The sequence below is a fragment of the Lemur catta genome, chromosome 3, assembly GCF_020740605.2.
Source record: "Lemur catta isolate mLemCat1 chromosome 3, mLemCat1.pri, whole genome shotgun sequence".
Classification (NCBI taxonomy): domain Eukaryota; kingdom Metazoa; phylum Chordata; class Mammalia; order Primates; family Lemuridae; genus Lemur; species Lemur catta.
The window spans coordinates 125,428,546-125,453,552 of NC_059130.1; the positions used below are offsets into that span (position 1 = coordinate 125,428,546).

The 25,007-nt window shown below is 61.1% G+C and overlaps 1 protein-coding gene across 1 annotated transcript; it reads left to right on the forward strand.

Moving 5' to 3' along the window:
* Window positions 1-1,041: 1,041 nt before the first annotated feature.
* On the forward strand, window positions 1,042-23,865 carry TTC34 (tetratricopeptide repeat domain 34). Its single transcript, XM_045546483.1, has 9 exons — window positions 1,042-1,123; window positions 1,831-2,655; window positions 9,771-10,581; window positions 11,882-12,131; window positions 13,732-13,936; window positions 15,108-15,274; window positions 20,396-20,666; window positions 21,420-21,634; window positions 22,670-23,865. The coding sequence occupies exons 2-9, from the start codon at window positions 1,872-1,874 to the stop codon at window positions 23,195-23,197; spliced, it is 3,231 nt and encodes a 1,076-aa protein (XP_045402439.1). The 5' UTR covers window positions 1,042-1,123; window positions 1,831-1,871; the 3' UTR covers window positions 23,198-23,865.
* Window positions 23,866-25,007: the final 1,142 nt, after the last annotated feature.

Sequence of the window (25,007 nt, forward strand, 5' to 3'; positions counted from 1 at the left end):
TTAAAATGAAAGTAATCAAAGTAATGGGAAATCCCTTAATGCGCTGTCACCGCTGCAGTGACCACGCGGGCACTGTGCCTTTGCCAACGTTGAGGAGCTACAGTCAGGCGGCGTAGGACAGGCAGGCAGCCCGCTGACCCCGGGGCCCCAACTCCGCTCTACCCACAGCCCAGGGGCGAGGCACCCTCCCCAGTGGGCCAGCAGCACACATCCTGGGAGGCCCGGCCACCGAGGAGGACATCAGAGACACTGTGCCCCACTCCCAGGGCCCCCATGCCCCCAGCAGGTGCTGCCGCAATTCCCTGAGCCCCGCAGCAGAGCCAGCGTTGGCCTGGCATCTGGGCTCCCCGGCCTCATGAATTGGGAGGGGCCCTTGGCCCTGGCCTGGCCTCCCCTGCGCCAGCTGCCAGAGCAGCGGCCTCCCCTCCCCCCATCCCAGCTCACCCCACCCCCGCCACCCCCACCCCTCCCCTGTGACAGTCAGGACGCCCGGGGCCAGCAGGCTCAGGCCTGGGCGTCCCGGAGCTCAGGACAGGGCTGCCAGGGCTGAAGGAGCAGGACAGGCAGAGACGGGTCCGGCCCCACCTGCCCAGTGCAGGGGTAGGGACCCAGGGCGGGGGGCAGACCCCGGGAGCCCAGGCGGATGGGGGCTCGCAGGAAGGGGGCGCGGCTGGGTGGTGAAGGGCCCCAGAGCAGCCGAGGACAAATACGGAGCCCGAGTGTGCTGGGCGGGCAGCGGCTCCCACCTCCCTGAAGCACCGTCCTCCCCTGCGGGCTCCCGGGCAGCGCCGAGGGCCAGCCCCGCGGGGCAGCTGCACCCCGGCACCCAGAGGCCCCGCTCCGCTTCAGCCGCCCATGAGCTCGGGGTTCTCTGCCCCGCGGCGCCCCGGGAAGCGGCGGGCCTGGGCTGGGAGCGGGTGGGTGGGACCGCGGCCGCGTCTGGCCGCAGGGGGCGCGCTGAGCACCGGCAGCCCGCAGGTGTTGACGCTCTCCCGGGAGACGGAGGACCCGCCACCCCCGGCCAACGGCGGGCGCCGCCCCTCCGTCCCGGCCCATGAGGGAATTGGGGTCGCCTGGGCCTTACCTTTCCGCAGCCACAGCCGGCTCAGCCTCCAAGCCGCAGGTGAGTGCGCGAGTATCTGCGTGTGCGTGCGTGTGCGTGTGCGTGCGTGTGCGTGTGCATGCGTGTGCGTGCGTGCGTGCGCGTGTGCGCGTCAGGGAGAGCGTGGGGGGCGCTGCTTGTGGGAGCTGGAGAGAAAAGGCAGTGAGCAGTTAGTTCTCCAGGTGAGAAGCTTTGGGGAGGGGGGAGGGGAGTGTCAGGGGCTGGTCCTGGAACCCCAATCTCAGAACCAACCCCAGCACGGCCCCCACCCCCACCCAAGGGCCAGGCAGGTGCACTGCTCCGGCCCCGCAGTGCCCAGGTGTGAGCGGGCGGCAGGGATGTGGCCCTGGGAGCATTGAGAAGGCTGCCTGTGTTGACCCGGGGTTCAGCCGCCCTGGGGGGCCCTGTGCTGGGAGGGGCTGGGTGGGGCCAGGGGTGCTGTCCTGGGGCCGACCCCTCGGTGCCACATGGGAGCTCAGGAGTCAGGTGTTCTTAGAGAGGATCGAGCAGGGCAGGACCCGGTCCCATTCTGCAGAGGAGGAAGCTGAGGCCGGGTGGGTTGGAAGTCGGCCTGGCAGACCCCAGTCCATGGAGACCACCTGCTGAGGGGGCCACAGTGCCCAGTTTGCACTCAGCAGGGTCTGCGCTGACCCTGGCGCCTCCGTAGGACTGGCCGCCACCCGCCCCTGCACCCCGCCCGAGAACTAACCACACTCCTCCGCCCCCAGGTGCTGAGAGGACTGGACTCGGGCCCACTGGGGCCAGGGGCATGACGGCAGCCCAGGAGCTCGTGGCCTGCCTCTGCCGGGAGGGGGACCAGCACCTGGCCCTGGGGGAGCCCCCCCTGGCCACTGCCTTCTACCTGGCCGCGTTCAGCTGCCACGCGCCCTCAGCCGTGCGGAGGGTGCGAGCTGCCCTGGCCGAGGCGCGGGGGGAGCCCGTGGTGGCCACCCTGGAGGCCTGGTGCCGTGGCGACGGCCAGATTCCCAGCATCCACTGGGACGGCATGGCGGTGGTCTCCCTGACAGGGACCCTGGCCTCGGCCTTCCTCGGCGCCCTCTGCCCAGACCACCCGGCCGCCGTGCTGCACCTGCTGGCAGGGCTGCTGGCCCGCGGGCACCATGAGGAAGTGGCGCGGCGCTGCGGTGCCCTGCTGGACGCCCAGTCCCAGCACGCCCTGGCCCTGCGGCTGACCCGGGCCCTGGCCTGGGTGCTGTCCGGGGTGCGGGCGGCCGACGGCGTGGCCGACTACCTCCAGGCCTTCGCCTCCGGCGTGGAGCAGACTGTGGCCTTCATCCGCACCCACCAGCAGCCCTACCTCCCTGTGCTGGTCGGCGCCCTCCGGGACTACCTCTCGGAGCATGCCGAGGCTGGGGACGGCGCCGGCCGGCAGGGGACTGATAGCCGGAGACTCCTGGAGGCCTTGGACCCCAGGGGCACCCGGGGTGACACACTGTCGCCCGAAGCTCTGCTCCACGACGGCAGGTACGAGGACTGCATGGCAGCGTGCAGCCGGGCGCTTGAGGGCCACCCCAGCAGCAGCAGACCCCAAGGTAGGAGAGCGACACACGCCCCCGTAGTGGCCAGGGCGAAAGTCGCTCCAGCAGTTCCTTCACAGCACGCCAAGTCCTTCCTATGGTGGGCAGGGGATGTGCTGGGGCTGACACCACAGTGACAAGACAGGCAGGCCCCTGCTGGTTCAGAGCACCCGAGGAAAAAAGTAAACAAAATCTGTGCTTTGAAAAACGGAACACGCAGGTACTGCCCCAGCCAGTGGTCAGGGAAGGCTTCTCAGAGGAGGTGTCATCTGAGCTGAGCCTGAAAGATGCCAGGCAGCAGAAGCAGCGTGTGCCAAGCCCTTGGGGGAAAAAGAGTTGTGGTTGGGGGGGGTCCAAGCCATGGGGCGTGTCGGTGGGGGCGGGTCCAGGCAGGTCTAGGACGATGACTCAGGACCGAGACAGAGGGGTTCAGATCAGGGAGAGAGTTGGAGGGAAGCAGTGGGTCTGGGGGAGTCTCTGCGCCAGGACAGGAACGCGGGTGGTTCCATGAGCAGAGAGAGGCTCTGGGAAGTCCGGAATGACGTCAGGAGTTCTCCGTGGGCCTGGACTGCAGGGGGCAGACAGGGAGAGGGGTATCAGGAGCTGTAGACACCCCCAGTGTGAGTCCTTCCTGTTCCCCCTGTGGGCCCCTCCCTCAGGGGGCACTATGGGGGGTGGTGAGGCGCACACAGCCCAGCTGCCACCTGCACGCACACCCTCGGCAGCTGTGTCCTCCCCACGCCGGCTCCCCGTGCGAGGGGGTGTGGCTGCACCCAGCCCCAGGGCCGCTGTGCAGATTCAGAGAAAACGTGTATCAAACCCTTACAATGGTGTCAGCCACTTTAAAAAACGGACAGTCACTAGGCAACTGGAGCTGTGAGCCTTGGGGTGGGGGGCTTGGCTTGAAGAGGGGTTTTGGCCTTGTCAGCACAAGGAAGGGATTTGAAGTCGAGGCTGTAGACAGGGAAAGACAGCAGGGACAAGAGCCGCCGCGGGGCAGCCAGACGCCGGGAGGCGCGATGGCCGTATCAGTGACACCTGCTGAACACGTAGTGGGGGGACCCCGCTTTAGGCCTGATACCCATCTTCCCTCGGCCGCACGGCCACCCTCATGGGTGGATGCAGCCACCGCCCCACGTGCACGGGGGCTGCCAAGGGCACGTGGAGTGCTCACGGGCTGGAATTCGGCCCCCGGGGTGCTCCTCACCCCTCACACCGCCCCCCACACCGGGCCTCCCCAAAGGTGGAGCAGGAGGAGGGGAGGCGGAGGAAACCTAGGAGTCTGCAGGGCGGTGACGAGGGCCAGGAGGTGACAGTGTTTGCCGGATAAAGTGGGTAGATGGTGCTAAGAGCTGCCACCATGTCCATGAGGAGACGACACAGCATGTCTGTTGAGGGCACAGCTCCGAGGTTATCGGTGACTCCAACAAGGGGACGTGGGTGGGAACCAGACAGAAAGAGCTAGACCGTGAGTGGGCAAATGCGTTGCTGGAAACATGCTGGTGCAGACACCCCAAGTCCCCCCACTGTCAGCTACCAGCAAATGCTCAACAGGGACGGACTCAGGAGCCTCTGTGAAAGCAGGGGACCCTCGGTGGCCACGCCAGCACATGGCGGCGGGTGAGGGGGCAGTGCCCACGGCATAGGGGGCATTTAGCACCCCAGGAGGGAAGGGACCTTCCACTTCAATGGTCCTGCAGAGACAGGGCACGAATCGGGGAGTCACAGTGGGGCCCTCTGCAGAAATCCAGAACCCCCGTCGTGTCCCTCGGCTCTGGAGTGAGCGGGGGCATCGTCCCTGGGAGCGGTGCCTCAGCGAGACCCGGGTCCCTTAGGCCACGGCAGCTACCACACCACCAGCCTCCACCACACGCATGGCTCATGGTGAGAGGTGAAGAAATCAGTTTTCCTATAACAAAATTTTGACAAGCGTAGTTTCCTACCGCAAATATACTCTGATCTGGAAGTTACTTTCAGAAAGTCGTCGGAACGTTGAACAAGTGGTCTCAGCCCATTTGTGCCGCAGCAGCGCCTTGCCGCGGAAGGCTGACTCAGGGTAGAGACGCATCAGCTGGCATCGCCGGAGGCAGGAAGTCCGATACCAAGGCACGGGCGGGTTTGGCGGTTCTGATTCCAAGGGGGTGCCTTGAGCAGTCCTCACGCGGCAGAGCGCAGGGGGGCAGAGAGGCAAAGTGTGGCTGAACTTGCCCTTTATACCAGCATCAATCCCCCCGTGAGGGGGGAGCCCTGGTGGCCTAATCACCTCCCACGGGTCCCACCTCTTAGTACTATGGCAACTACATTTCCACGTGAGTTTTGGAGGGACAAACATTCGAACCATAGCAAAACTCTTCAATATTGGGGGAAATTTCTTTGCCCTTTTTGGCAAGTAGACACACATGGACCCAGAATGTACGTGGACAAGATACAGAACGAATATAGCTGTCACTCAATTTCCTGGTAACCACTGAGCAAGCATCGCGCACAACGGCCCCCCGAGTGCTGAGCTGAGCAGCCGTCTCCCCTGCACCCCACGTCCTTCGGTGGGACCTGGGGAAGGCGGGTGAGGTCACGATCACTGCAGCTCCGCCCAGCAACGGGTGGCGTCTACTCCCCACCCCAGGAGCTGGCCCGGCCTTGTGACTTGCTGAGACCAACAGAATATGGTGGCAGTGGCGGCTTGTGGTTCTGGAACCCAAACCTCAAGAGGGCCTCAGCCTCTCCCTTCCCCTTGGGAGCCTCCTGTGCCACACAAGGAGGGCGGACCCGTGACCCGGGAGAGAGCACACAGCGGCGCGGCTGACAGCCTGCACCACGGCCCCACGCGGGGGAGGGAGGCCACCGTAGACCCTCCTGTCCAGCTGAGCCACCGGAGGGCTGCGGCCACATGAGTGACCCCAGGCAAGACCAACAGAAGAACTGACCAGCTCAGCTCAGTGCAAGATGAGCAAGAATCATGATTCAAATATAAATCATTGTTTAAAGCCACTAATGTGGCTTGTCGTGCAGAAATAGTTACTGAAACAACTGCTAATTGGGTTGAAGCATCAGTCTTTGATGCGTGTTTTAGCCAAAACTGAGTTAAATAATATAGAACTTAAAACGTCATGTTTTCATAATAATATAATTCACTGCTACATTCATTAATGAAATAAAGAACATAAAATCATTGTGATAGATTCAGGAAAAGTGCTTTATAATATTTAATGTTCCAAAATTTTAATGACCAAGAAATAGAAGGAAACTTACTTAATTGTAAAAGATAATATCTGTCAAAAACCTATCATAAATATCATACTTGATGGTGATATTTTAGAAGCCTTCCACTGAAAATCATAAACGAGGTGGCCGCCCACACTCCCATTTACTTATCGTTTACTGGAGACTCTAACACAAGCAGATGAGAAAAAGACAAAACAGGCGAGACTAGGAAGGAAGCGACAAAGTTGTCATTATTCCAGACAGTGTGATGAGCTGTACAGAGACCCCAAAAGAAACAACAAGAAAGTATTAGATACAGTAACAACATTTAACGGGATATGCACAGATCATTTATATTTATAGATGCCAACAACAAATAGACACTTTATGGTTTAAAACATTCCATATACTGCTAGAAGCAGTGGCTCATGCTTGTAATCCCAGCACTTTGGGAGCCTAGGCAGGAGAATCTCTTGAGGCCAAGAGTTCAAGATCAGCTGGGGCAACACAGGGAGACTTCCATTCTACAAAAAATAATAAAACATTAGCAAGTGTAATGGGTGCACCTGGAGTCCCAGCTACTCAGGAGGCTGAGGCAGGAGGATCACGTGAGCCCGGGAATTCAAGGCTGTAGTGAGCTGCAATCGCACCGCTGTACTGCAGCCTGGGTGACAGAGTGAGACCCTGTCTCTAAAAATATTAAAATAAAAATAAAATATGCCGTTTACCATTGCAACAGAAAAGAACTTAGTTCAAACATTCACATGACTTTATGGAGAAAAGTGTAAAACTTCATTAAACGACAACGAAGGATACCTACATGAACAGAGAGACAGTGTCCATTGTTAGAACATCTGATACCACCACAAAGAGCACAGGTCCAGTAACCGACAGGACACAAAAGGAGGAGGAAGAGGGAGCAGAGGAGGAGAAGGTGGTGGCAGGAGGATTTGCTCTGCCAGGCAACACAGAGCTATACGCATCAATACAGAAGGTCGTTCACTTGAGGATAAATAGGAAAACCAATAAAACAAATGAGAGCCCGGAGGCAGACCCACACACACCCCGTGTGTCCGGTGCGTGGAAGAGCGGGCACTGCCAATGCACGGGGAGAGACGATCCTTCAGTGGACAGTGCTGGCCTCCGCTTGCACCACGCACAAAAAGAATTTAATAAATTCCAGTGCATTCTATGAACAGCTAAATCTTACAGTTTCTAAAAGAAAATATAAGAGAATATCATTAAGACTTCTGTGTACTGTTGGGCTTCTTAAGATACAAAACGTAGGAAAATCTGATGCATTTGATTAAATTAAACTTTTAATGAATGGACATCAATATGAAAGGACAATCCGCAGAGAAGAAATACTTGCAAAATATACAATAAGAAAAAAATTAGTATTCAGAGTGTTTGAAGAATTTCTACATATCAGTAAGAAAAAAATATTCAGTACAGGAATTAGCAAAAGCAGTTCCCAAAAGAGAAAACCCAGATGGCTAATAAAACCCGTGAAAAATACTCAACATTATAATAATGAGACAAAGCAAATTAAAACGATGAGAAACCATTTTCTACGCACCAGATTGGGAAAGAAATTTTTAATAAATGAGGCTCACTGGTAATCAGGCAAATGGAAATTACAACAATGGGGAGCATTTTATATTCTCCCAGACTGCCTAAAATACTGAATCTAACAATAGAGTGTGTCTGGCGTTGAGCGAAGATGGAAGAGCCTGACTGGGTTACCTGTCCCACAGGTAACAACTACGAAATCTGGACAAAATATGAAAAGCAACATTTGAGAGCCCTGGGCAACAGCCATGCGCAGGCAGAAACTGGAAGTTGACATTTGACAGTGGGGGCCATGTGCGGTGGGACCTGCTCGGCTGCAGCTTTTGCTGAGAGAGCACCTCAGTCTGTATGTCACGGCACAACGGACGCTGCAATGTCACAGGTGTGAGGTGTCCTAAGGACAGTTCAGAGCTGAGAAAAGTGCATAGAGAGTTAGAAGAAAAATCCTGAAAAGGAGGGAGGGAGAGAGGGGGGTGAAACCCCAAGTCTGCATTAAATCCACTCGAACCCTGGGCTGGCCGCTGAACTGCACATACGGGGGAGAGATCAGGTGCCCGAAAAAGCCGCAGCTGGAAACGGCAAGAACAAGTTGTCAACTTCAGCTCCGCACAACCAACAAAGACAGAGAACTGGGATTTAAACCCAGCCAGCTTAACTGCCCACTAAAACCAAACACAGCCGTCTTCAGAGGAGCATAACTGAATACAGTCTCCACAACGCGTCAGTCGGACGTCCAGTGTACAACAGAAACTTACCAGACGTGCAAAGAAACAGGTCGGAATGCGTGAACAGATGTGGAATCTCAGTAGATAAATGGAAACTATTAAAAAAGAACTGAATGGAAATTCTAGAACTGAAAAGTGCAATAACTGAAATGAAAAACAATCACAGCAGACTGGGGACAGCAGAAGAGTCAGCACACTCGAAGGCAGGATGGAAAGTGTCCCATGTGAGGAACACGGGAAGTGAACAGTGACCTGTGGGACAATGTCAAGAAGTCTAGCGTGTGTAAGTGGAGGCTCAGAGGGAGAAGGGAGACCATGCTTTCACGCAGAAGGTGAATAACAGCCCGCCCGCCCGCAGGGCTCTCCAGGGTCTGTGAACTACCGCAAAAGTCAGAGGTAGAGTCAGTCGCTGGCAGGAAAGGCTTCGCTTCTTTCACTTTGACCACCCGTACTAGGCAGGGTGACCTGCGGTTGGTGGGCTGGTTGGTCTCAGAGCGCAGGATGCTTCCTGTACTGGACCCTGGGCTGTGAGTCCCCCACAACGCAACAGGGGCGGACAGGGGCTTCGCTTCCGCACTCACGTGCGGGTGTTCTGCCTCTACGGAGTCCTGTTCGAATGTAGCGGATCATTGTAGCTATTAAGCTGGGTTATTAGGAAAAGCTCTTTGAAAATCCTGAAGGACCTGGTGCAAAAAGCACTGAAGCAGAGGTTCAGAGATCCCCGGCGGAAACTCCCCGGGTGCTGAGAACTTCCTCCGCCACAGCACTTTCTTGACCTGTGAAACAAGGGTGGGCACCCTTGACCTTGAACTCCTCCCAGCACCGAGTGTACTGTGACTCTCTCCGCGGTTTGCACCCTGCCTGGGGCCCTGCCGAGGATGGGGCCCCATTCACCGAGTGCATTTAAGTTGCTGGGACATAGCAGGTGACAATGGTGGAGCGGCAGCTGCAGCTGCGAAACCCTCACTGAGTCGCAGTGCGCACTGGGCCCTGTTCCAGCCCCCGGACGTGCGTCTATCTATTTAACCCTCCCACCGTGTGAGCGCGGATGGTTGTAGCCTCCACTATAATGCAGAAAAGGAAGCAGACACGGTGAGACGCGGCGCGCAGGTGCACTCGCTCCGTGGGCGGCAGTGCACGCTGGTCCCCTGTCCTAGACCCGACCAGGCAGCGCTCCGTCCCAAAGAGGGCAGCATTAGGTCCCAACAGCCCAGAGAAGGCGGAAACAAAGCCGCCCCAAGAACAGCTCCCCTACCAAGGTCACCAAGTCAGCACCTCACCTCTGACCTGGGGGCGGGGCCTGCGGGTTCCCAGAAGAGGAAACTCAACCCTGAAATCCACCATTGAAACGCCAGGGAAAACGGGCAGCAAAACTTCCGTTTGGGCTGAGAGGTTCGAGTGCCTGCAGCTCCTAGAGCAGGTTCTAACCTGCCGGGTCACTGCTGGGCCCCAGATCGGGTCTCGGCCGGGTCTCGGCCCAGTGTCCCTGTCCCGGGCTGCCGGAGACTGGAGGGAGAGGCCGCCGGGAAGTATTTCGGAGGGTCCAAAGCCCTGGACTGGGTAGGGGCCACGGGTGGCACCTCGGGGCGACGGGCCCAACAGGCGGGACCAACGCTCTGCTTCTCCCCCCAGGTGAGCGCCTGGCAACCCTGCTGGTCACCCGCGCGGCCGCGGCCTTCCTCCTGGACGGTCGGGCGCAAGACACGCTTCGGGACCTGCACGAGGCCTTCCGCGAGAGCCCGTCCGGGGCGGGGCGGCAGTTCCAGGCGGTGCTGTCCGCCCAGGACCAGGAGCGCGTCCGCGCCCAGGCGCAGGAGGCCGCGGACCTGGGCTTCGCCCGCTTCCAGGAGGCCGTGCGCAACCGTCCCGAGCTCCGCGAGGATGCGGGCCGCGAGTTGCTGGCCCCGGTGGCCCGCGCGCTCCGCGTCCTGCTCCGCGTGGCACCTGCCGGGGTGCGACCCGCGCTGAGCGCCCGCCTGGCTGAGTGCCTGCTGCTGGCCGGGGACGTGGCAGGCGCCCGGGTACTGTGCGAGCGCCTGCTGCGGCCCTCGCGCCTCGAAGATGGGGCGGGTGACGGCGCTGCGGCCCGCGCGCCCCTGCTGGCGCTCCGCGGCTTCTGCGCGCTGCACGCCGGAGACGCGCGGCGCGCCCAGGAGGACTTCCAGGCGGTGGTGGAGCAGGGGGCGCCGCACCCGGGCAGCTGCGTGCGCGCGCTGTGCGGCCGCGGGCTGCTGCGGGTGCTGGCGGGCAGCGCGTTCCTGGGCACGCTGGACTATGTCACCGCGTGCAGGCTGCGGCCCGAGGACGCGCTGCTGGCCGCCAAAGCCTACGTGCCCTGGAACCAGCGGGGGCTGCTGGTGACCGTGCTCCGGGAGCAGGGCCGCAGGCTGCTGCAGCGCCGCGGGGGCGCTACGGGGACCCGCCAAGCTGCGCAGCAGGAGGGGTAAACGCCAGCCTGCGGAGCTATCATTCTGGTCTCCTTTGGGGTAGCGAGGGACGTGTTTCTCCCCGTTTTACAGATGAATAAACTGAGACAGCGTGGCTGGGTGATTTCCCTGGCACAGGGGGCAGACTGGACCCTCAGTCCCCAACAGCAGAATGTGCTGTGGCTGCCTGTCCGTAGAGAATGAGAAACTCAAAAAATGGAACCAGAAGACAAAACGTACCCATTATCCCACCAGCCCATTAACATTTCCTTCTAGTCGCTTCTTTTTGTGCATATAAAATATGCCACAAACTGAGTTTGTGCTGCATATGCAGCCCGTGCCCACCTTTTCCGCAGTAGATAAGGCAGGGCACAGTCCCAGCCTGAGCGTCTGCCCTTCCTCCCACGGCCCAGGCTTGCTGCTCCCGAAACACACTGTGGGTAACGGCCTTAAGATGGAGACACATGGCGTTCCCGGATCTGGGAGCACTGCCTGTAGGATGCTTGACTTCGGGGGCTGCCGCCCCAACCCTCTGGCCACCCTCCTGCCCTGTCCTCATTGTGCAAATTCTTGGCCATCCCGATGGGTGACCCTCCCGCTGTTCCAATTTGCACAACCCTGTTACTTACTGGTGGTGCAAAGAGGGCATTTTAGCAAAAGTAAAATAAGCCCCAAGACTGGAAGCCTGGGGGTTGGGGGGCATCATTGATGTCAGCCACCTACCCGGCACACACATGTGCACATGCACACGCAGCGTGCACTTCCTGTGCCTGGTGGCTGCTTGGTTTTGTTTGCTGGTGAGGAATGTTTGCATGTGTGATCTGGGCTGTTTCCATCTGCTCCCTCCAGGAACCGTTAAGTCTGAGGCCCTGGGCCCTTTCCCAGTGAGAACTCACTACCCCCAGCATGCCCACACGCACCAGGGGTATCCCAGGGGCAGCCTGTGTGTATTGTGTTCTGCTACAAACCACACACCCTGAGCCCAGCAAGGCCACGTTGTTAACCTGTGTTTTTACAGAAAAGGAAACAGAGGCAGGGTCTGCCCGGGGTCAGCCCTGCCACTCGCTGTCTACGGACCTCAATTCCGCCATCTGTAAAATGCCTGCCTCACAGGGCAGGGGAGGTTGTGTGAGAGGGGGAGGGCCGAGGGCTGTGGGTGAGGACAGGCAGCCGCGGGTGCTGGGGACGGCGGGAGGGTCCTTCCAGAGGGACTCAGGTCTCTGCAGTCCTGTGGGAGCTGCCCAGGCCAGGTGCACGGGGACAGGATTTACCTGTGAGCACAGGTGTCAGGAAGGGGCCGGCCCCCTCTCCCCACAGAGATGCCCACGGTGTGCACCAGCTGGCCACGCTGCTGATGGAGCTGGATGTGGAGGATGAGGACTCGCGCCTCCTGGCAGCAGATGCCCTGTACCGCCTGGGCCGCCTGCACGATGCCCACAAGTCCCTGCTGGTGGCCCTGTCCCGGAGGCCCCAGGCGGCCCCGTCCCGGAGGCCCCAGGCGGCCCCCGTGCTGGTGAGGCTGGCTCTGCTGCAGCTGAGGAGGGGCTTCTTCTATGACGCCAACCAGGTGAGGAGACCCAGGTGGGCTGCAGAGGTCATAGCTCTGAGGGCACAGGCCTCCTGTGGCCCTCGCTCTGCTGCCCAGAGCCTGGACTTTGGAACAAGCAAAGCTTGTTCAGCCCCAGCTCTGCCACCTGCAGCTCACCTCTCTGACCCTCAGTCTCCTCGTCTGTACCCTGGTCTTACAGGTTGTTAAAGGAAACTAGCTGGAGCAGGTACCCCCAGGGCCCAGCAGGTTTCCTGCATACAGTAGGTGTTTCATATTTGCTGCTGCTGTGGTTATTAAGAAAAAAGGCCAGGCCTGGCACAGTGGCTCACCCCTGTAATCCCAGCAGTTTTGGAGGCCAAGGTGGGAGGATTGCTCCAGGTCAGGAGTTCGAGACCAGCCTCAGCAAGAGTGAGACCCTGTCACCACTAAAAATAGAAAGAAATTAGCTGGACAACTAAAAATATATAGAAAAAATTAGCCAGGCATGGTGGCGCATGCCTGTAGTCCCAGCTACTTGGGAGGCTGAGGCAGGAGGATTGCTCAAGTCCAGGAGTTTGAGGTCGCAGTGAGCTGTGATTGTGACACTGTCCTCATGCCCAGGCAACACAGTGAGACCCTGTCTCCAAAAAAAAAAAACAAAGAAAGAAAGAAAAGAAAAAGGCCAAGAGAGTCGATTGTAGACTGAGCTTCTCCCCAAGTTTCCCACATAAACTAGGCTTGGACATGACCCTGCCTGGGGATGGGTAGCGGGTGAGTCCCTGCCTCCGAGTCTCCTGTGCTCCCAGGACAGGCAGAGCCTCACCTGCCTCAGGTGTTACGGAGGCTCTGATTTGAACCAGGGTCAAAGGTTTTGCTGGTGGGTGGATTTCAGGCTTTGGAGTTCCGGTAAGGACCCTATCAGCTTCTTCCTTGCCCTCTGGCCTGGCCTGGGTCTCCGATCTCTGCCCGGCAGAAAGCATGGCGGGAAGGGGCCCCGGAACCTGCCGCCGCTCTGCTCGGGGTCCGCATGCCCGCCAGTGGCCAGCAGGGGGCAGCATTGTTTCTCCCAGCACGGAGCCGGGGACGGGGAGGCTACTCCGGCTTGGGGGTCTCGCTGCTGCCCCCTGGCAGACCTGGTCCTGCTGCTGTCCTGGGCCTCTGCTCTGCACCTGCTAAACGACTCCCTTGGGCCCCTTGTCACTCTATGGTTTGACAGCTCCTTCCTCCTACCTGTCACCTGCACCTCGCTCAAGTGGGCCCACTGAGGCAGGGTCTCCACCTCCACGGGACAGAGGAGGAGGCCAGGCTCAAGTTCACTGAGAGCCCCTGTGCCACCCCTGCCACACCACAGAGGGGACAGAGCGGTGCTCACACCTGCCCGTCCCAGCCTTTTCCTGCCCTCCAAGCTGGGGACACACCCCCCCCACCCCGGTCTGTGGGGGGGGCAGAAATACCCCTGGAGGCTCAAATGGCCACGGCTGCAACACGTGACCAACCTCCTTGTGCTCAGAACAGACAGAAAGCCACGCAGGCCGCTGGAAACAGAGCGAGGGTGGGGTGGGGGCGGTGGCACGGGATGGGGTCCCAGGCAGCACACGGAGGGGACGGCGGTGACAGTGACTCTGCTCCGCCCCTGCAGCTGGTGAAGAAGGTGGTCCAGTCTGGGGACACGGCCTGCCTGCAGCCCACCCTGGATGTCTTCTGCCAGGAGGACCGGCAGCTGCTGCGAGGCCACTGCCACGCGCGGGCCCTGGGCATACTGCGGGCGCGGCCGGGCGCAGCCGACGGCAGGGCCCACACCAGGGAGGCCATCACCTACCTCTCTCTGGCCATCTTCGCTGCAGGTAGGGGCCTCCCGCCTGTCCCCAGGGGCCCAGGCTGTGCCAGGCAAGGGGGGTGGGGAGCTGCGACCCGCCTCCTCCACAGGTGCACCTGCCTCAGAGCACCCGCAGCATGGGCGGGCAGGGGCCACTCACAGAGGGCATCTTGCCATCCCGTGGGACGTACCACGGTCTGAGAGGGGTCTGGACCACGGGGCCCTGAGTCGTGCCCCCACCCTGGCTCCTGGGCTGCTGCCCCGTGACCCCCAGCCCTGAGGGTGGAAAGGCCCTTTCCCCAGCTTGACCCTTGTTGCTCTGACCAGGGGAGATGAGGTCCCTGCTCCTCTGACCCTTCCTGGAAGTGCTCCTCTGACCCTTCCTGGAAGTAGTGACTGAGGCCTTGTGTGTGTGCACCTGACCTCCCCACCTGGCCACGCCTTCCCGCCACACCCCCACCCTGGGACATCGGGCACAGGGGCACTGCCTGTGCCAGCCCCTGGGCGCAGGGCCTGTCCTGTGTGACCTGGAGTTCAGCATTCTTAGTGCCATGGCATGTGGCACCAGGAGCTCAGAGGGAAGGGGACATCCCCAAGGACTCGCAGGAGTTCCTGGGGCGCAGGAGTTGCAACGTGTGGGCATCAGCTCAGACGGCTCATGGAGTCCCGGCTGGGCCTCCTCGCTCTCCTCAAAGAGGGGCGACAGAAGCCTGTGTGGGGCGGGGGTCACGCATGCTCATTCTTGGACAGCGCTGGACGGTGCCTGGCGCAGAGTGCAAGACAGGCATGCACTGGCAGGCAGGGACCTGGCCCAGAGTGTCCAGAGCCACGCACATTGTTCCCTGTGTCTGTCACCTGCCAGATGCCCAGCAAGGGCTCGGTGGTGGCATCCTCCCTGGGGAGGGGGCTCCCCCAGGCCACTTGATACCTTCCTGCCCGAGGACCCTCCCGTGGCCTCAGGGCAGCTGCAGTGCCCCCTCCGCTCGGGAGCCCCCAGCTGCCCGTCGTCCCAGATGCCACCCTCCTGGTTGAGCCCCTCCCACCCGGCGCCCACAGGCCCCAGGGCGACCTGACCAGCTGTGTCTCGGTGCCCAGTGGTGCGCGGGCTCCCCACGGTGGCCTGGGCCGGGCAGCGGGCGGGACACTGGGTGAGGGGCCCAGCCGCAGTCACACCCTGACACCGCACCCCCTTCCCCCAGGGAGCCAGGCGAGCGAGTCCCTCCTCGCCCGAGCCCGCTGTTACGGGTTCCTGGGCCAGAAAAAGACCGCCATGTTCGACTTCAACTCCGTGCTGCGGGCAGAGCCGGGGAACGTGCAGGCCCTGTGTGGACGGGCACTGGTGCACCTGGCCCTGGACCAGCCACAGGTGCCGCCCCCCCTACCTGGGCCTGGGCAGGCAGCGGGTGGGGGAGACCCAGGGCGCCGCCTTCCTCGGCCCCAGAAGAGAGGGAGGGGCCGCCCCGGGCTGAGAGACACCGTGGGAGTCCAGCGTTCCATCCCCACCAGTGCTGCAGGTCACCCACACACATTAGGGGGGTCCCGCCCTCTCACCTGAAGGCCCCGTGCCTCCAGCTCAGTCCACACGGTTAGACATGTGATGCCTCGGAAGTACCGGGCCCCCCCAGCTTAAAATAATTCCTCAGTGGATGCCAGGGTCCCTCTGCGGGGGTGCTGGCCTGGAGGTGTCCCCTCGCTGCACTGGTGGATTGGTGGGGGCTGCCTGGACCCCTGTGCTGAGAAGGTTTCGAGGACTCGCACAGAAGGGGTAAGTGCTGGGGGCAGTTAGTCACGTCTGGCCAGGGTGCCATGATGGGGCCCCGGGAATTCCGATCTGAGCCTAATTTACCTGCTTTTTATGTTAGACATCTGTACATTTAAAAGACCTTCCTCTGCAGAAACAGCTGCACTTTAAGAGAAACGGGGGGCTGGCAAGAAGAGAGGTCCTGCTCAGATGGGAGAGACCCGTGCGCCGGAGACAGTTTCTGTTTTGTGTGTTTCTTTACGGACCCCCCTTGTCTGTGCTGCGCCGTATCCCACAGTCCGACCCTGGGGGCTCACGTCGGACCTGAGTCCTCACCCCAGCCCGGCTGCCCTGAGCACTGGAGCCCGGAAGAGCGAGGCCCAGGTCCAGATCACTTCACCGCCCTGTGCCTCAGTTTCCCCCTCTGTAAGAAGAGAGGCACTAAACAGCCAACGGGTCAAGGGAGACATCACACAGGCCATCGGGAAACACTGAGGGACGAGGGAGAATGAGAGCACAGCGAGCCGTGCGGGGGCCAGGGACACCATCCCACTGGCACGAAAGCAGGAAGGTCTCAAATCAACGACCCACTTTACCACTTGAGACACGAGAGAAAGACACACCCACCCAAAGCTGGCAGAAAGAAAGAAATACTAAAGGGAGGAGGAGAGAGAAACGACATCGAGACTAGAAAAAACAACAGAAACCCACGAAACCAACTGAGAGATCAACACTGAAAAGTCTTTTGCTAGACGGACTGAGGGAGACTGGAATTACCAGAGTCGGAATGAAAGTGAGACCATCGTTGCCAACTCCACGGGAATAAATAGAATTGTGAGAGAGTTCCATGTACCATCGTGCGCCAAAATAATCAGACACCCTCGACGAAATGGGCAAAATCCTGGAAACGGAGGCCACCGAGGCTAAATTGGAAGAAAGAGAAAATCTGAGCAGACCCGTAACTCGCACGGAGACTGGGTCGGTCACCAAAAATCTCCCGCCAAAGAGAGGGAGGGCTCCCTGGCAAATTCTACCAAACATTTAAAGTGCTAACACCAATCCTGCTCAGACCTTTTCAGAAAAGATTGAAGAGGAAGAAACACGTCCCTGCTCACTCACTCGTTCTGTGAGCCCACGTCACCCACACGGTGGGCTGTTTGTTACGCAGCCTTAGCGAGGCAGGAAATGCTGACACCTGCTGCCGCACGGGTGGCCCCTGCGGACACGGTGCCCAGGAAACCAGCCGGACGCAAAAGGACAAACGCTGAGGTTCCACTCGCAGGAGGTCCCTGCACGTCCAGTCATAGAGGCAGGAAGTGGAACAGTGCTGCCAGGGGCTGGCAGGGCTGAGCACTCAGTGTTTGACGGGGACAGAGTTTCAGTCTGGGGAGACGGGAAAGTTCTGGAGATGCTGGTGGCGATGGCTGCACAACAGCGTGAACATGCTTAGCGCCACGGAACTGTGCGCTTGCAAGTGGCTTAAGTGGCAGATCTCCTGTTACGTACGTCTGACCGCAGTGAAAACAAATCGTATGCTGCCCCACTTGGGCTCAGAGGATGGTGTCTTTGGAACGTGCCGGGTGCTGCCCGCTCCTCCCCTCCTGTCTGCCCCCACAGCACCCCATCACCCTTGGCTTGGCTGCGGGGGGATGGGGGGACAGGAGCTGCTGCAGAGGGTCTGCCCCTCCCAACAGCCAGGACTAAAGGTCGGCACCCTGTGAGACCACCCAGCACCCTCTTGGGTACCAGCGGCAGCTGTCCACACAGGCCTGCGGAGTTGGCTTCTCATCACGCAGGGCAGGGGGGTCCGCCTCCGGGCAGGAGACAGGTGGTTCTCACGGGGAGACCTGCCCGGAGGCAGCCGCAGCCAGAGGGCCCTGCGCCAGAGACAGGCACTTCCCAGCCAAGAGCAGTGTTGGAATTGGCTGCCTGCCCTGACGCTTTGCTGGGTAAAAGCACAGCCCAGCAGCAACATGCCTGCCAGGTTTCTTCACTTTCTTAAGCGTTGGAGTTCGAGGAAGCAGGAAAAAGCAATCCCGGGGGCCAGTAAGCTGAGAGCCTCCGGGGGTGGCACCCAGCCTGCGTCTGTGTCTCTCTGGGACCCATGAGCAGGCTGAATTCTGTGCCCGCCTGGGCACGGGGAGAGACATGCGTTTGTGGCTGGGAGCCAGCTCTCTGCCTGCACTTCCCTGCTCTGGACAAGCACCTGGGGTTGACGGGGACAGGCCCATTAAACAGCCAGGATGTGGCCGCAGGGACCCTTGGAAACCTGCCGGTAGGAGTTCCCCACGTGCCAAGAACTCCTCCAGGACGCATCTCAGGAAACCGCCTGGCTCTGGCTCCATCCAGGGCCACGGGACAAGTGGCAGGGAAAGTCAGCCTCAATGTCAGAGAGCCAGGACATCGGGCTGAGAGGGGAGCAGGGGCCCCAGCTCGTCACACCCGCGAACTTCTGTACCCTGGCTGTGGGCTGAGCGGTGGGACCACCGGCCCCCTGAGCCTTTGACCGGGGAGGAGGTGCGCCTCCGAGTCAAGGCTTCCAGCTCTGAGCCGGCGCTGGTCCAGCACCCAGCGCCTCTCCTCTCCTCTCCAGCGGGACCAGAAAGCCTTGGACCATCTCTGACCCTTGGTCTCAGCACTGGCAAAGTGGCGAAGGGCGTGCTCATTCCAGGCTGCCGGATGCTCACCTGGTCTGTAGTGAGGGCTTCATACACGGCAGCTGGAACTCCCTGAGGCAGAACAGAATTGGGCTTTTCCCTTGCAAAGGCAGCCGGCCCATCCGGGGTTACTGCTGCTCAGCACTAGGGCAGGCAGAGCCCAGGCCATGGTGCAAGGCGGATCAGAAAGCATCCTCCTTCCGTCATCCCAGGGCTCTGTCCCTCCGGAGCCCCCTGGCCAAGACCATCCCCCTCATCCCCATGTGCCTGCCCCCAGAGAACCCCAGCATGTGGGTGAACTTCCAGTTCTGGCTGTGCGAAAGTAACTGATATTTCAGTAACTAATCCTGAAAACAATGTGAACTGCATAAAATACATGAGCAACTGTTTCCAGGCACTGAATGAGGCCGCAGAGAGCTGCAGTGCCTAGGAGACAGGAAACCCCTAAGGGCATTGCCACAATACCGCATGCGCTGCCAGGAGGGGGCCCGTGGGTTTCTGAGCTGTGGAGGCAGAGACTGGAGTTCTAGGCGCTGCACTGGAGCAGAGGGGGCTGTGCAGCGGAGGGGTCTAGACGTCTTCACGGGACTCACCGGGGGTCCTCGTGGGAGGCCTGGGCTGCACACACGTAGGGCATAACCCCAAAGCCCAGCAGTGATCACCCATGACAGGCCAAGAGCTGAATGGTGACACCACAGTCAGGCAGGGCTGGGAGACATTGGAATTCTGGCCCAGTCAGGGAAGAGACTTTTCTGAACATCCTGGGCATTCAGTTGAGACCTCAGAAAGGCCACACCCTAAAATAAAGGCCACACCTTAGTAAGTTTAAAACTGAAGTAGACCTCCCCAGCAAAGAACCAAACAGAGCCTGGCAGGACCAAAGGATCCGCCAGTAATTTAACTGCCCGCAGAACAAAGCTCAGCACCATTTACAGGACAGCAGCACAATCCAGGCTCCTGACAACAGACCGACCTCAAACTCCGGCACAAAACCAAAACCTGCCAGACACGCAGAAAACTGTGACCGGGACAATGTGACCGACAGCCAAGAAAGTTAGTCCTCAATAGAAGCAGAGCCTAAGATGTTTAGGATTTACACACAGCGATTATAAACGTGAAGATTTCTGCCATACGGAGTGAACTCATGGAGAATCCTGGCAGAAAAATGGAAAACACTACAAAGAAGAAACTTTATAGAAAACTATACAGAAGAATTTGAGATCCTAGAGCTGAAAAGTACAATATCTGGAATTAAAAATGTATTGGATGCGCTTAACGGCAGATTGGAAACTGCCAAAGAAGGATCAGCAAACTTGACAGAAGTTATCCAATCTGAAGAACAGCCAGGGAAACATTAAAAGATAAAGAAATAAAGAGAGCTTCACTGACTGTGGGACAAGTTCAAGCAGTCGGGCATATGTGTAATTGGAGCAGAGGAAAAGGAGAAAGTGTGGGGCAAATATATACAGGTGGTTGCAGAAATAATAGCAGAAAACTTCCCAAGGCGTTCAACAAATCCCGAGGTGATAAACACAAGGAGACCCACACTTAGGCACATCTTGCTCAAATGTCTGCAAACAAAAGATAAAAAGAACATCTTAAAAGGAGCAAGAAGAGGCCAGGCACGGTGGCTCATGCCTCTAATCCCAGCACTCTGGGAGGCCAAGGTGGGAGGATCACCTCAGCCCAGGAGTCTGAGGTTGTAGTGAGCTAGGCTGACACCACTGTACAGACTCCTGGGCTCAAGTGATCCTCCTGCCTTAGCCTCCCGAGTGGCTGGGACTACAGGCTCATGCCACCACACCTGGCTAATTTTTATAGTAGAGACGGGGTCTAGCTCTTGCTCAGGCTGCTCTCGAACTCCTGAGCTCAAGTGAGCTGGGTCCCCTCAAATGCCCAACCAGAAATGGGATGAGGATGTAATGGCTGCAGCCATGGGGTGTGGGAGGGGCAGGAAGCTCTAGACCCTCTAGGACCCCAGGGAGGGACCAGAGACTCGAGGACAGGGAATAAGAAAGACCGCCCGGCGCTGTCCCTCTGCCCAGTGCTGGGGACGACATCTGCACCACCCTGTCCTCCCTCCCTGCAGGATGCTGTGGACGACATGGCCTCTGCTCTGAAGCTGAGCCCGGGGACCGTGGTCCCTGAAATCCGCTCTCTGAAGCCGGAAGCCCAGGCCCTCATCACACAGGGCCTCTACACCCGCTGCCGAGCCCTCCTGAGCCAGCTGCTGGACACCGCGGTCCCCCTCGGGGACAAGGACACCCAGGGCCTCCTTGCCATGGTGGAGGCGCTGACCAAAATCGACTCGGGGCGGCCGAGCTGGCACATCCTCCTTGCAGACGTCCTCACCGCACGGGGTACGTGCCAGCCCAAGCAGGGCCACGGCGTCTGGGTGTCTCCCGGCTCCTCTGGCCCTCTGTGCTCCTTTCAGTAACGTGGGAGAAGGAGACCCCGACCACAAAGGCTTCTAAGGCCCCTTCCACCCCAAACCCCATGACCTGTGACCCTGCTCCCCATGTGGGACCTGGGGTGTAAGTGGCTCTTGTTCTGTGGCTTGAGAAGAGAAACAAAGGAGAGACTTGGGGTTTAGGAAGGGGCTCAAGCGCCTGGGCCTCGGCCTTAATTCAGGCATTTATTCTGCAGCTGTTCATCGAGCACCCAGGTGACGCTGGCCCCTATTTTAGGCAGGATTGTCTAAGCCCCCAGGTGCCAAAATGTAGGTCTTCTCTGAAGATTTCTACACGCCCCGGCAACGTAGAAACCACTTCACCACTAATTGGCAGGGGAGCACTCTGCACAGTCTGCACTTGCCCAGGGCTGCTCCCCCACCCTGCTCTGCCGCAGCAGTCCCTTGTGGGGGCCACAGTGAGGGGCTCCAGCCCTGCAGCTGGGCCCAAGGTAGTGGAGTGGGGGGTCAGGGCACCGGGTCAGCAGGTGAGTCCATGTGACCTGCAGGAATCACCTGTGCCTCTGCTCCCAGCGGCTTCTGCGGGGCTGAGCCCACCCACCAGTGCCCCCCAAGCCAGCGCAGTGCAGGGAAGGCCAGCAGTCCCACCTCTCTTGCACCCCTGCCCGCCCCCCCTTGACTGTCCTTCCTGAATCCCCGACAGGCAGCTACGAGCAGGCTGAAGCCCACCTGCAAGAAACCCTGCACCCCGCCTCGCTGTCAGAGGCAGCCCGGGCCCGGCTGGGCCTGCTCCGCCTCAAGAAGGGAGAGGCGCCAGCTGCTGCCCGGGACCTGCAGAGCCTGGCCGAGGCCGACACCGCGGACCTCAGCTTCCTGCTGCGGCTCCTGGAGGCCTCGGAGCGCCAGAGCCTCACCCAGGTGCGCGCAGCCCCCGCCCCGGCCCGCGGGCTACAGGCAGCCGGCTGCGGGCGGGGGGCGGGAGGCACCCAGGTCCCACCGTAGCCCCGACCTCGCGTGTGGGGCGCAGGAGCCACAGGCGACTTCGACGCAGGACAGCGAGGGGGACCCCGAGACCGCAGAGCCAGCCAGGGGCACCTGCGCTCGCGGACGCCCCCACCGCCACGCCGGGCCGGGGCAGAGGCCGAGGCGCAGCTTTCAAGACCCAGCCTGGCGGGGGCGGGGGCCGGGGGGGAGGGGGGTCCCAGGACCGGGGCCGGGGGGCGGGGGCGGGGGTCCCGGAGGCGGGCGGTTGTCGGGCGACACCGGCTGACCCGGAAGTAAACCGGCAGTGGTCGCGCCCCGCTTCCCGCGCACGGCTCTCCGGTTGGCGCTGCGCCTGCGCGGCCGGCGGCTCCTCCTCGGAGTCGGGGCTGGCGGGGCCCGGGGGCCGCCGCCTCCTCCTGCTGTGCCGGGCCCAGGCTCCACTACTACCCCGGTAGGCAGCCCAGCACAGAGAGGTTGAGGCGCCCCGCCGGGGTCACACAGCGAGGCAGGGCGCTGGGGTTCCAGCCTCGGTGCCGGTGCCGCTCCCGGGCCGGTGGGACCCGCGCCCCGCGCCGGCGCGGCGGAGTCCTGGGTCGCTCCGTGCTTTCCTCGGGGCGGGGAGCACGGAGTACAGCCTGGCCGCCTGGAGGAGAGCGGGAGGGACAGCGACAAGGGCAGGGCGCCCCGTGTTGTGCCTCAGGCAGTGGGGAGCCATTCAGCTCTGAGCTGGGCCTTGCAGCTTCCAGGGTGATGGGAATTGCGGGAAGGGGGTCTTCTATGCTGGGCCCCCACCCTGCCCTTGCCCATGGGTAGCCCCCCCCAGAAGAAGTGGGCAGCTCCTCTGCAGCCCAGGGGCCCTGGCCCCCCGGGGAGCAGCAGAGGCTGGCTGTGCAGCGGAGCTCGGCAGGTGCGGGGCCAGCAGGCTTCCTGGGCCGCCCTCACGTGCCATCCCTCTGCGTCTCTGTGCAGGCTGCAACCCAGGAAGCCAGCTCTCTCCTGGACTCGGGGCAACCCAGGCAGGCGCTGGGCTACTGCTCCTTGGCCGTCCTGGCCGGTGGCAGCTGTGCGTGTCACCTGCGTCTGCGGGCCACCTGCCTGGCCGAGCTGCAGCAGTTTGACCGGGCACTCAGGGACCTGGACTGTGTGCTCCAGGAGAGTTCAGGGGACAGCAACCTCCCAAGGCGGGTAGAGGACTTCTGCTTCCGTGGTCGCTTGCAACTGAGGCTGGGGGACAAGGCGGGGGCTGCAGGGGCCTTCACCCAGGCCCTGAAGCTGGCACCCACCTTGGCCCAGAGCAGCCTGTGTGAGCAGCCGGGCCGGGCCGCCACCGCGCACCTGTTCTTAGGCCGGGGGCGGTGCTGCCTGGAAGAGCAGCGCTACGCAGAGGCCTGGGCGGCGGCCGAGAGTGGCCTCCTGGTGGACCCCGACCACAGCGGCCTGAAGAGGCTGAAGGCCAGAATCCGGAGGGAGGCGTCCTCAGGCTGCCAGCTGCACTGACCAGCGGCCCGCCCAGATCACGGGGCCTCCCTGTCACTTTCATCCGATGTCCAGGCCCTGGGGTGCACCTGGCTCCCCAAATCGGGGGGGTCCCTGCCCTCCCACCCTTCCCAGCCGCAGGGTGGCCTCCCACCTGTCCGCATTGGGAAGTAAAGGGGACAGCTTCCTGCTTGCGTGGAGGGACCGTCCCAGGAGGCTGCTGTGGTCAACCTCATCCCCAGAGCTGGAGTTCTCTTGGCCCACACCTGGGGCTCAGACCTTGAGGAAGCAGCCCCAGGTCTTGTCCCTGGCTCGGGATCCTGCAGGTTGGATGGGATTAAGGCCGGCCCCTCGTGGCCCTGGGGGAGATGGCGCCAGCCCAGGACCGGATTCCCCTCCTTGGCTGTGACCCTCCCTTTGCCTCGGAGCCTGGCCTGAGCCTTGGGCTGGCCCCCGATAGCGCCTGGCCTTCCCCAAAGACGACACTTCCAAGCAGGCGCCCAGCCCACAGAGACCTGCGCCTTGACCTTCCCAGCTGCCTCCGTGGAGGTCCCGCACAGAGCCCTGCCTGACCAGGCCACCACAGCCCTGGGAGCGGCACCTCCCCCTCCACAGGCCCCTCCTTCCAGGTTCAGGGACCTCCAGGTGGGGGGGTGGCTGATGAGTTGAGTAAATTGTGCTTCCAGGGAGTGTGAGGACAGCTTGTTCTCTCCCCGCGCCACCGTGCCTGGGGACCCTCTCCTGGCTGGGGCAGAGGAGCCCTCCTGCCCCTCACCGGGGGCTTCACAGACGCGGGCTGGGCTGGAGGGTTCTCTCTTGCAGAAGTGGGACCTGGGGCCACGGCCACCTGTCCTGGCTTCTGTTTTCTCCTCCGCACTTTGTGTCCTTCTCTGCCCCTCCCTTCCGTGGTCTTGGACCCACAGACAGAGCCCTGTCTCAACTCACCTTCTGGGGTCCTCTGACGGAGGGTGCCTCAGGCAGGGAGGTGGCCCGGAGGCTCCTGCCCCTCCTGTGCCCAGGCAGCAGGTGAAGGCCTGCACGGGGTGGTGGCCCCTTCCTCCTCAGCCCACCCACTCCCTCCATCCCCACACAGGCAGGAGCCCTCGGTCCACGTTGCCACTTACCTCTTGGCTGGTGATGCCTGGGACCTGCTGGGCTCAGGGCCTCCTGCCGTGAGGACCAAGGGGCTGTGGAGCCCAGGAGCCGGAGAGGGCTCTGGTGGGGGCGCTCCGGCCCCACTTCTCCTCACCTTCCCCACTGGGACTGCTCAGCAGTTCCCGCCCTTGCAAGCTCTCCCAGTGCACCGTCCTCACTAGCCCCCTTTGTCCTCGTCCAGCTGCTGTCTCTGTCCCTCTGTGCCCTCGGGGGCTCAGCAACACTTACGGACAGCCCAGGCGCCAGGTGTGGGGCAGTTCAGGGACACACAGAAGTGCACTTGGCTCAGGTGGGCGTGTTGGCACCAAGGCAGTTAGGTGAGGGCTGGCCTAGGGGCCCAGGCCTGAGCTGCAGTGGGGCGGCGTCACCCAGGGGTGCCCTTCCCACCCCCTGCCTTTGCGGCCCCCCCACCTGGGGTGTCCTTCTCCATCTGTCCACACAAGGCCACGGGGCAGCTCGTCACACCGAGGGTGCGGACAGCCAGCCCTGCCCCTCCCAGCCGGCTGGTGCTCTCCCTCCCCGGGGGCCTGCACCTGCTGCCCCACAGCTCACCTGGCAGGTATCTCAGTCAGCCCGTTTGGCCTGGCACCTCGCCATGGTCTGAACATTTGTGTCCCCCGAATTCATGGATTGAAGGTCTAAGCCCCAAGGTGATGGTGTTAGGAGGTGATCGGGT

What these genes read in the sequence shown, in the direction of transcription:
- TTC34 (XM_045546483.1), top strand. Translation starts at nt 1,872, where the DNA reads ATGACGGCAGCCCAGGAGCTCGTGGCCTGCCTCTGCCGGGAGGGGGAC. An exon ending in CAAGCTGCGCAGCAGGAGGG is followed by an intron (nt 10,582 to 11,881) that starts GTAAACGCCAGC and finishes CTCTCCCCACAG; the next exon opens with AGATGCCCACGGTGTGCACC. An exon ending in TCTGGCCATCTTCGCTGCAG is followed by an intron (nt 13,937 to 15,107) that starts GTAGGGGCCTCC and finishes CCCTTCCCCCAG; the next exon opens with GGAGCCAGGCGAGCGAGTCC.